The 12,099-nt window shown below is 34.1% G+C and overlaps 1 protein-coding gene across 1 annotated transcript; it reads left to right on the top strand.

Moving 5' to 3' along the window:
* Positions 1-9,587: 9,587 nt before the first annotated feature.
* On the top strand, positions 9,588-11,725 carry LOC148629891 (uncharacterized). Its single transcript, XM_088559299.1, has 2 exons — positions 9,588-10,365; positions 10,797-11,725. The coding sequence occupies exons 1-2, from the start codon at positions 10,326-10,328 to the stop codon at positions 11,186-11,188; spliced, it is 432 nt and encodes a 143-aa protein (XP_088415425.1). The 5' UTR covers positions 9,588-10,325; the 3' UTR covers positions 11,189-11,725.
* The last annotated feature ends 374 nt before the right edge of the window (positions 11,726-12,099 follow it).

Genomic DNA, 12,099 nt, shown 5'->3' with positions numbered 1-12,099 from the left:
ATCTTTAATCTTGTTTAGGTTTAATCAAAGTAACTAGTAAATTAATAGTCAACAGACTTTTAATTTTTTTTGTGAAATGCAGTCCAGATGTCCAGGGTTTGGGGAAATATTGTACAACATCTAAGTGTGGATTCACAATATTGTAATAATATCTGAAATTAGAAGACATTTTTCTAATGACCTATAACATATAATAAAAAGTATCAATACTTTATAAAGCATAGAAAAGAACAGATATGGTGAAACTCAACAAATGCACCAGTATATAACTTAAATCCAAAATAGTAAATATTTCAGAGATCACCAAAAGTGTAAATTCTTTAATATCAAACTAAAAATGATATAACAAACACAAAGACACTTTAATGACCAACATCTGGTGGACAGGTACACACTATTTATGGTGGGGTGAAAAGTAGTTTTATAAGGCCTTAATTACCTCCCTTATAATGTAAGGTCAAAACTGAAGTGAAACAACATACAAACACACCATAAAATTTACTCAAAAGTACGTCCATATTACCTCAATATAAACCGTACAGATAAAATGATATATCCTCTTTAAGAATGCTCGCAGTTATTGAAAGCTAGCTCAGAACATATTGAAGAATGCCACTACCAGTATTAGAAATAATCTGTCACTACAGTTGCAGTGAACTGCTTTTGGAGCAGTAACGTATTGAATACTAAAACAGTCTAGATTCGATGTAGTGCAATATTCAAAGAGTTTTTACGTTGTGGTGCAATTAGGGGCCGAATTCTGGTTTTTTTTTTTTTTGTAATTCATATTCGGTTTCTTTTTTTTGTAATTTATAGTCGGTTTCTTTACTTGCGTTGTAATATATAATAAGAGACTCCGGCCTTTTTGAACAGATTCTTAGGTGTGTTGAATTGTGTAATTCGTTTTCACCTTTAGTTTATTTTTATGTTAAATGAGTAGATAGGGGCAACTCTTTTACAGTACCTGTGTATAATGATGTTCTGGTGCCAGCTGCAGCCTGTCCTGAGGTGTGAGGGTTTCATCGTCGTTTATTGAAGACCAACGGGTGGTTTTGGGCTTTAACACATACACACACACACTCACCCATTTATATTCCAGGAAGACATTTACTTCGTAAGAAGGTTAAAAGGTAAGCCTAGAGAAAATATGTTTTTTATGCATTTTATAAATCTACATAGTCTTTCCAAGCTTATTCTATTTTGGGAACACATTATTTGTCGGTATTTTAAAATGTGAGGCCGTGTTGACAGACTTTTATTAATAAGTTTGTTTCTTTTTCTACTGAAAAAGGGGCACTCAATAATGAAAAGAAATTCGCCTTCAATTTTCGAGTCATTACACTTATCACAGATTCGTTTACCTCTTGCGATCCCGTTCCATCGCTCTGTCTCGATTGGCAATTTGTGATTTGTGGTTCTGAAAGCGCAAAGAGCGAATAAATCCTTGTCTTCAAGAATTGTTAAATAATTTTCAAATTTGAATTCTGTTTTACATACAATAACTTATAATTTATCGCTTATGGGGAATTTCGGATCATAGCATGCCACCCATGAATAATTTGGTCTTTCAATTTTGTTTTTAATGCAGCTATTAACCAGTCGGTTTTAAAAACTTCTTGGTATAACCATTTATATGAGTAACCAGTATCGTCCAATACTTTCTTTATATTTTTTAACCAGGAAAACTCACAATTGTTTTCCATATATAATTTGAATAAAACATTGTAGGAAATACGCGAATGTTTTTCTTCTTGCCCATTTAGTAGATGCGTCCAAAAAGATATCATTCCTACTTTGATATCAACATTCACTGGCATTATGCCAAGTTCATCTTATATAATATAGTTGGATGTTGATGATTTTAATTTGAGTAAGAGTTTGCAAACCCTTAGTTGAACCTTTACTAGGCATGATATTGATTTGCTAAAACCCTATATTTCAGTCCCATATAGTAAAATAGGTTTAACTATTTTATTGAAAAGGTGTCGATTTGATACTCAATGGACAAATTATGTGTTCTTCCTCTATTTAGAAATTCATACATTACTTTTCTAGCCTCTTCTTCCTGCTTTTTAATAGCTTTACTGCAGTTTCCTGTCCTGTTTAATAAAATTTCTAGGTAATTAAACTCATTTGCAGTTTCCAAATCTGATCCATTGATATAAAACTTTAGATTTTGACTCTGTCTACAGCATGAAAAAATCATATTTTTTGTTTTTTTCAATATTAATTTTGAGCCTCCAGTTTTCACAATATGTATTAAATGCATTTAAAATTTCCTGTTCGCCTCTTTGTTAGGTGTTTATCCTTGGATTTCTTTTGATTTCTGCTGGAATCTTCCCTTGATTACTCTTTCAATCTATCACAAATAACTGATTTCGCTAGATGGCTTTAACAATCACTAAACATAACAAAATGTACACATGCTAAAGCCCAACCTATACAAAATGTACACATGCTATAGCCCAACCTATACAAAATGTACACATGCTATAGCCCAACCTATACAAAATGTACACATGCTATAGCCCAACCTATACAAAATGTACACATGCTATAGCCTAACCTTTACAAAATGTACACATGCTAAAGCCCAACCTTTACAAAATGTACACATGCTATAGCCCAATCTTTACAAAATACCTTCAAAGGTGTAAATTAAGTTTTATACTTCATATAAAATGTTGTTCAGAACATACAATCAAGTAATGAATTTTATACATACGATATAATTTTAACATAATATTCATACTTTAATTCTGCGTAAATATAAAAAGAAATCATTTTGCAGTGATTTTTTAATTTTATATTTTGTATCTAGGAATGACCGTTACTTTTTTAGTTTTTAGTTTCACTTTTAAATCTAGGACAACAACCATTTGTTATAGAAAAACGAGATTATATATGTTATATGGTTGTCTGTTTTAATGGTGGACAAAGACACTCAACCACAGTCAATCAGATTATGGTGGCGTAGAAGTTTTAAGGTTATGAACTGATCGGAGGTCAGCATATCCCTATCCACGTATCCTTTGCACATATAAACGAGCCAAAATGGAGTACTAGTAATTGGAAATTTACAATCTGTAATTACTAATTGTTCTCTCCTATAAAACAGTATTTTCTGGCGGATGTTAAGAATCTGTATAACGGACCAAGAAAGAAACTGACTGCGAAATCGGCTAGAGCAGATTTTGCCTTTTCTACCATGTGCACCACAAAACTATCCTGTCTTACGTTAAACTTTCTTGCAAACGTGTTTTGAAGATTTCTAATTTTATTCCAGACGTTGACTTGTTCTACAAGAATCGAATCTTTATTTCCATCTTCAAGAAAAGTAAGTTTGTTATCAGTGGCGTCTTTTTGTCATTAAAGTATTTTCCAAGTATTCTTAAAACGTACTTTGTTCCCCGAATGTCTGCTACCATATGTATAACATCATCTTAAAAAAAAACAGCCCCGTGCAGGTCCGGGTGTTAAAAGAATAGGCCTGCAGCAGCGCTAAGCTTATCTTAAAAGGCGACTAAATAGTGCCCAGAACCCTAGCTAGGGGCTAGGGCGCTCTGTCCACAGAGCAACTGGGATGTGTCCCCCAGGTGGTGGAATGGGGTACCCCTGGCGTGTTACATGCTGGGGTTGTCAGGCTTTAATACGGAAAACCTGACCGCAAACCATAGTGGTGCACCGTGTTGGGAAAGATGCCACGTTCCTCGCACGTTAAAGAATCCTACTGTGGTATTCTCCCGGAGTAGGAACCATAGGGCTCCGCCACAGGAGGCTAAATTGCCCGACCCTACCCATCTCTCCCTATTTCCAGTGGCAATCAATATTTGTCTATCAATATAGCTGAAATATTGCTGCTCGGACGTTAAACCCCAACAAACAAACAAACAATCTAAAAAAAATAATAAATACAAAAATAATAATAATAATAATAAAAACAACTGTCCGTTTATCTATGGCAACGTCCTCTTCCAATTTAACATTAACGAATTTCATTTTGTCCATTACAAATAAAAAATGTTGGTACTCACTTTTTGTAACATCTATTTTATCCTTATGGCATTTAACATATTTTTTCAAATCGTTTACGAGCCCACTCAGGTTTTCTAAATCCTCAGAAATCTCTTAAATGAATTCGATTTTTCTTTTCAAAACATAACAAATGGTTCATTATTTCAATAATCGTTTGATTGTAGCAAAGTACGTATTTTATCCATCTATGAGATAATTCAAAGCAGGTTCACATGAGTATTTTGGTCTAAACCCAGACAGACATGTAGTTTTAAGATTGTTTTCTGACAAATAATTGTAGAAAGTATTGAAAACATGTCTTTCCATATAGTTTTGCTAACAATTGGTAAAATAGAGACTGGACGAAGCACTAAGTTTTTATTAATCTATTTCCTTAAACAAACAACAGGCATACATGTACATGTATTTATATGGGAATATACTATAGATATTGAAAATAAGAAGAAATTAAATATAAAAAAAGATATAATCATGTTGGAAAGAACCGAAAAAGAAAATGATATTTTGATTCGACATGACCATAAGAACAATATTAAGAGTCTACAAGATATTGTAGGAACAGATGCAAGTTAAGGGAGCTGCTGTTCATGCCAAGCCTTGCATGTAGAGTCTGTCCTTGTGGTGTCTGGTCTCTGTATAATAATATTTTGGACATGCTATTTTGTGCGTCTCTAGTTTACTTTTGAATATGCTTAATGAACCAGACATTCGAGTATCCAATGGCAAACTATTCCACAGGCGGTAGTCGCAGGCAGAAAGTATTCAGAGTACAATTTTGTGCGTGTACAAAAAACAACAATGTTATGAACTTAACGAGTTAAATGACCCTGTCGATCACCTACTGAACTAGGAACAAGGTCACATAAATAAATCCTTGTTTATAATCGTATATAACAAAATAAGTTGCGATGTTGTCCCATCTGGTCGAAAGTGGGTTGGGATCTTGATAAAGTTTTCCTAATGACGTTAATATTGGTCCATCCGTGATAATGCACATAACTTTTGCCTCTAACTTGTTTACTAGATATTTGAGTGACGTCAACATATTCAAGGATAGTCTGATATATAAGAAAAGTACATTATCTCCAAGACATACCCGTCAAGGACAAAACACATCGTACGCAAAAAATGTACTCTAGAAAAAGCTTTTTTAACAATATATCCAATATGGTCAACTTGAAAAATAAATGCCCAAATGTTTATGAGAAGTAAACCTCTTGAATGTTATGGCCATCCATAGAAATAGGGGGATGTATTGGCTTAACGGTTTTACGGGATATAGTTATAGTTTCTGTCTTTTGCGGGTTAAATTTAACTAACCACTGATTCGACCAGCTATGAATCGTTTAAGATCTCTATTTAGTATGTCAGCAGTGATTGCAGGATTGTCTACTGTTACATAAATGCTTGTGTCATCTGCAAAAAGTTAAATACAAGCATTAACACCTTGTACAATACCAATAATAAATAACAAAAACAGCAATGGTCCTATTATAGAGCCCTGTCAACAGCAGCTTCAATGGATGTCCAGTCAGAGCTACCACCACTAAGAACCACCCTTTGTTCCCCGCCGGAAAATCAATTTTCGAACCAGTGTAGCAGATCCCCACAAATACCGTAGTTTTGGAGTTTAAATAAGATATCTCTATTCCATACGCGATGGAATGTCTTGCTTATGTCACAAAAGACAACCCTTATTTCTTTCCCGTTATCTTAAGCTTTCCCGATATCGCCAAGCATACACATAAGCTGGTTAATGGCCCATGGTAAACCTCAACTGACTGGGTGTAAGTATTTCATTTTGTATTAAAAAGTTATGTACATATTTTTATACACATCTCTCCATACATTTTGAAATAAGGCTAAGTAATGAGATAGGTCTGTAGTTTTTTTTACATCCTGGCAGTATCATGTTATTACATAATCCTGATTTAATCTAATATAACCTGATCGTTACAGATCTTGTCAGAATAAAAAGATTAAATATAACTAGAATGAAAATGGTGAATATGTCAAAGAGAAAACCAGCTGATGCCAGAGATCCTGAACATATATTGGAATATATCTTTGCACAAATAGTAGAATATAAAAAGATAAATCAGGTGTAAAACATTTTGATTTTGTTAGAAGTAGTTTTTTTTAGATATATGGTTACCAAGATTTCTTCACAAGTTGATTGTGAAGCAAAATTGAACCTTTCTTATGTTTTATTAGACAATTTGATATTCAGTACTGCCATATTTGCATAAATCAAACCAAACTGTCTTTTTTCCTCAGGATGACACACCAATGCTGTTGTACATACCCTGGTGTTGTTCATTCTTAATTCATGCCTAATCCATCAACATTCTATGGTGTAGTTCTTCATTCGTTATTTTTTTCTGACCATTTTATCCTTACTACCTGTCTCAGGCATCCGTTCTGAGATGTATCAAGCTTCTTGTCTCGCTCTCTTGTTTTCAAAGTTTCGCTTCCATATGTAAGTCATGTGAGGACTGACACGACCAAGCTGTTGAATAATCTGACCTTTGTTTGGATAGACAATTTTGAGGAAATTCATTTTTTAACCGCCTGCATTGTTTTTTAAGCTTTTCCTAATCTGTGTGTAATGTCTTCATCGCAACCTCCTGCTGCTGCCTGTGAGTAAATGAATATTTCGACATTTCCTTTATTCCTGGGCATATATTTTTACTGGGTCTTTGATGATGGAGTTAATCTTATAACCTTAGTTTTCTTAGTGTTGATCTTGAGGCCAACTTTTCTTTCATGTGGAGTCTTTGCCTCTTGCTTTGTATATCCTTGTATTTTTATAACAGAACCAGACTGCTAGCAAAGTCTAGATCTTCCAGTTTTGTTGTGAAGTTCTACCTTATTACTGCAGATTCGCTTTGTGTTGTTCTTTTCATTATGAAGTCAATGACTAAAAGGATAAGAAAATCTGACATAACACAGCCTTGTTTCACTCCTGTCATGACCCAGAATCATTCTGATTCTTCGCCCTCTACTAACACTGTTCATTTGAAAGCTTCGTAGTTTTTTCATCCTGTTTAACTTTTTTGGGATGCTACAGGACCTCATGATGGACCAGAGCTATCTCTTTTGATGGAATTAAATGCATTCACAAAGTCAACATAGATCATAAACAACGATGCATTCCAGTCAGTACAGTGCTCCAAGATGTTTCTGAGTGTAAATAGTTGTTATAGTTCGGTTGTGCCACTTCCCCACCTAAATCCTGCTTGTTCCTCCCGCAGTTTTTCCTTTATACCGTCTTGGATTCTGATAGAAGCGTGATACTTCTATAATTATCATATACTTATCTATCGCCTTTCTTTGAAATCTTTACATTAATCCTTTACTCCAAACAGCTGGTATTTTTTTCTTGGTTTCATTTAGCAGTAAAGAGTTTTTCTGTATATTATTGTTGTTGCCGAGTCTGCCTTTGAAACTTAAGTTGTTATCCTGTCAATACCACCTGATTTGTCATTAAGTTTTTTCAGCTATCACGTCACCTACACTTTCAACCACTAGTGGATTATCAGATTGTGGGCGATTCAATACTTTCTCAAAGTGTTTCTTTTCATTATCGTCCTTCACTGTTGGTTTTGCTTTTCTCTCATTACTAAGCACTCTTGTAATCTCATCATTGACCATTGTTAGCAACTGTTTCTAATTCATTTTTCTGTCCAGTTTTTCCTATCGCTCTTCATGCTACTATTTACCTCTCTGTTTTTTCTCTGCTTTATGTACTTCACAGGTTTTTTCTCTGCTTTATGTACTTCACAGGTTTTTTTCTCTGCTATATGTACTTCACAGGTTTTTTCTCTGCTATATGTACTTCACAGGTTTTTCTTCAATCTTTCTGACCTGCTGCTGTTGATATGATATTTCAAATGCCCCCTTAATCCACAAGCGTCCATGATTCTTTACTTTTCCGTCGTTTTAGTCCTTTTTTTTCACTCCAAGTATATATTGTCTTTGAAGTCAAGTCGCGATGTAGCCTTTTCGCATGAATTCCCTGATGTCTCCTACTGAATCAATTTCATCTAGTACTTGAAACCTATTTTTGATCTCAATTGAGAATGCTCGTCTTTTTTTTCTGGCTGTTGGAGTTCAGTGGTATCACATTTCATTCTATTAATTTCTGTCTGTTGCTGCTGTATTTTCAACTTTATTCTGATTATGAGTTCGTCGTCACAGCTTGCGTTCAGTCCTCTCATTGCCCTTTTGCCTTGGCATGATGTTCTATGTTGCTTCGAAATGAACACATGGGCGATTAGGTTTTTTGGTCTTTCTATCAGGTGAGATCCGAGAGATCTTGTTTCTAGACTTATGTAAAATAATGTACCAGTAATTACCAAGTTGTATATTTCACACATCTCCGCTTAGTTCTCTCTATTTCATTTCGCATTCCTATTCCTTGTTTACCCATTGCACTCTCATGGCCTTTGTTGTCACTGCCGACCTTTGCATTAAGATGGCCTATCACTAGCGAAGTGTCATGTTTTGGATTGACGTTAATGAACTCCTGCAATTGCTCCAAAAATAACTAAATTGTCTTTTCTTTGGTTTCATTGGTTGGTGAATATACAGAGTTGTGGTGTACAATCTTACATATATAGTTTGTTATTAATGGGTTTCCATTCCAATAGAGATGTTTTTGGCTCTTTTGACAGCATAACTCTAAAACTCCTTCCTGATGTAACCCATCCTCTCTTCCTGGGTAGGATACAATTTTTAAACTGATGTTTCATTCATTAGTCATCTGACGTCACTAATTCCGAGGATGTCTAGTCGGTACCTATCCATTTCCTGTTCTATCTATAGTATACATAGATCTTATATTTCAACATCTTATCTATATAGATTTGAAAACCACCGTGTCAATGCCACTGCTGGTGAATCAAGGGATCCCGAAGATATGCATGCACACAGTAGTCAAAATTATCTGACCACGGACAACAAAATACATATTATCAACCGAAATTTGCAGTAGCACAAAATTAGAAACTCGCTAAACCACTTAGGCTTCATTTCTTGTATCAGACATTGGGCTACAATAATGTTTACCCTTTAACATCATCTGATCGAAATCATCGGTGCTGGATTTGGCTGCCCTTTTCAATCATTTGGTTTGAGTATATCTAGTACACAATTTATTTCTTAATCTTAGTCCAAAATATTTGATTCCAATATTGCAGATTAAAGTTTATTTTTTTAAACCTGTGTGCAGCATACCGAAATTTGAAATGTTTATGATTAGTATGTTTGTATTTATATACCCCCAAAAACTCTTTACACATTTCATTCAAGAAATTATCTATTTCAAGTTTTATATGCGTCACCAACTGTGAAAGCGGGTATAGTAGTCGCTAGACTCCGTCGGAGAATGTGCACATCCCCCATTGGCGAAATTCGATATTTACATATAACATGAGTTTTACCCATTGAACGTACATCATCATCAGTACATTCTTCATTTATCTTTGCACAATGTTCATCCATATATGCAAAATATGTGATGACAATCATACCAATTTTTATTCAATTCTGTTCATTAGTTTTTGCGAAGAAAATTTTTGAAATAAGTACATTAAAAAAAACATGAAAAAGGGCAATTACTCGAACATGGCTAAACAGATTTACACGAAAATTTGACCACAGAGAGATCTCATGCTTAGCACTTCAACCTTGTCAGAATTTAGTTAAATCTAGCGATTTTCAAGATACATGGGAAATACTTTTGTCTGACCCATATGTTCTATTTTTAGTAACGACAGCCATGTTTTCTACGGATCAATAATAAACATATCAGTTCTATGCAGAACACCCCAAGGTACATTCATAACATATCTGGTCCAAGTTAGCTAAGTAGTTTCAGAGAAGAGGTTTGAATGAAATAACATTAAAAATAGCAAAAAATGTCAAAAAGGGCAAAAACTCCAACATAGCTAAACAGATTTTCACGAAAATTAGACTACAGATATAACCAAGCATGGTGAACATTTATCCACTATCAGAATTTGGAGATATTTGCAAAAACGTGTGTCTGACCCTTTGTTTCGTTTTTAGTAAAGGCGGCCTTGGTTTTTGGCAGATCAAAAATTCCTGCTTCAGTTCTGTGCAGAACACCCTAAGGAACTTTTAAATTAAGTTTAGTTCAAATTGGTCAAGTGGTTTCAGAGAAGAAGAGTTTTAAAAATTGTTAACGACGACGAAGGACACCAAGCGGTGACAATATCTCACATGGCCTTCGGTAAGGTGAAGGACTATTGAATGTAAACAGACAAATGCTTATCAGGGTTTGTCCAAATGGAAGTCTTAGGCAAGGTAAAACATATGGTAGCTAGGATCAAATGTGTTTTTTCTAATAATTCTAATAATTACTATTTCTCATAACAGCAACAAATTCATAATGGAGGTATTAATTTTGAAAGCAGAGAAAAACCCTTTTGGGCAACAGACAGATCGACATTTATATTTATAAAATATTTATGAAATAGGCTATAACATAACGAGATCGATTTGTTGTGGAACGTAGATAACAGTGTCGAACCTTTAAGATTTAGCAAAAGGAAATATGTATTCCTACATCAATAAGTATCCAAATATTATATACCGACATCCAATGCTTGATTGCTATTGTTTAAGGCAAATAAATAAGTTGCTCGGCACTGGTTATGATTTACTCAACTTGAACGACGTCTTCGTAACTCTATTACTTGGATGTATCATGGCTTTGTTTTTGTTTCATCCTGCAGTTTACAGAACAGAAGAAATTCTGAATAACATTAAAGGCCTAAATGACGATATTGAGGAGCTCAAGGGATTTCTTAAGCAGTCATCAGATATATCAGAAAGGAACAGATATATGATAGATTCACTAGAAAGTAGACTGAAGATATGTTATGATTCGCTTGAAAGGACATGCAAAAAGGCTAAGGAACTAATGATAAAGTTAAGTGAATTACAAAAATCTCATGAAGAGTTATCTATTCTATTCAAAGAGATACAAACTGCTAAGAGAGTATTCGGTGAAAGAGTTGAAAATATTATGAGAGAACATACAGCAAAACTTTCGGAATTACAAGAATCTCAAAACGAAATGAAACATTTGTCAAAAATTAATGAGGATAAAAGTAGCTTTACTTGAAAGTTGTGTGAAGAATGTTGAAGGTATGGATGAGAAACTAAGGAAAGACGTCGCTAATATAGAAATCGAAATAAAAGGGCATGTGTTCAGGCTTTGGAAGTTGGAAGAATCTCAAAAACATTTACAAGACCTCTCAGATAGGAATAAAGATTTTTATAAAGAAAAAACAGCATTACTCGAAGAAGGTCTGAAGAAATCTGTAGAGAAGATATTAATGGACCAACAAGAACTTTGGAATGTTGTAAAAAGGATAAGTAAAGACAGCAATATTATTCATATGGCGAAAAATGCTCTGACATCATTAGCAGAGTTTGCAATGAATTATTTTCTTGGACCTCTATATGAATACTTGGAAGTATCAAGAAAATTAATTAATTGAATTAATCATCATATACGAAAATCTTGAAGTATATTTAATGTTAAACATTATTTGAGTGTTATGAGTGTTATTTTGCATTGCGTTTTATTTTTATTTTATAATGTTAATCATGACAATCGAAAAATATTCAATTAGCGTATTTTAAAGGTTAAAAAATACATTTTATTAACGTCGACTTTCGGAAAATGGACAGTATTACTCTAGTTTCGTTTTCATACTGGAATGAACACTCACCTCTATTTATTTATAGCATCAAGACTTATGACTTTATTTGATCCAAAAGCAGGAACACCTTTTACCTCAGTTTCTGCTATAGATGATGTATATCTTACTAAAACAATCATAGTTTCGATGATTTTATACATCGCATATACCCCAAAGAACTTGAGTAAAAGGACACTGTAGACACTTTTAAGTCCACCTAATATCTTGACCTTCGCTTAGAGGTCGATGGTAAAGAAAAAAACTCATAACAAAACTATGCAACACAAGCAATGGGTTCTCATTCTGTATTGTCAGCTTCAACGGGTCA

This window comes from Perna viridis, chromosome 1 (genome assembly GCF_037379345.1).
Source record: "Perna viridis isolate PV_CMFRI_1.1 ecotype Kerala chromosome 1, ASM3737934v1, whole genome shotgun sequence".
In the NCBI taxonomy this organism is placed as follows: Eukaryota; Metazoa; Mollusca; class Bivalvia; order Mytilida; family Mytilidae; genus Perna; species Perna viridis.
This window is presented reverse-complemented; position numbering and strand designations above follow the sequence as displayed.

Excerpts from the sequence above, each read along its gene's own strand:
- LOC148629891 (XM_088559299.1), top strand. The coding sequence starts at position 10,326 with ATGCTTATCAGGGTTTGTCCAAATGGAAGTCTTAGGCAAG. Across the intron at positions 10,366-10,796 it reads AAATGGAAGTCTTAGGCAAG|TTTACAGAACAGAAGAAATT; the intron begins GTAAAACATATG and ends TTCATCCTGCAG.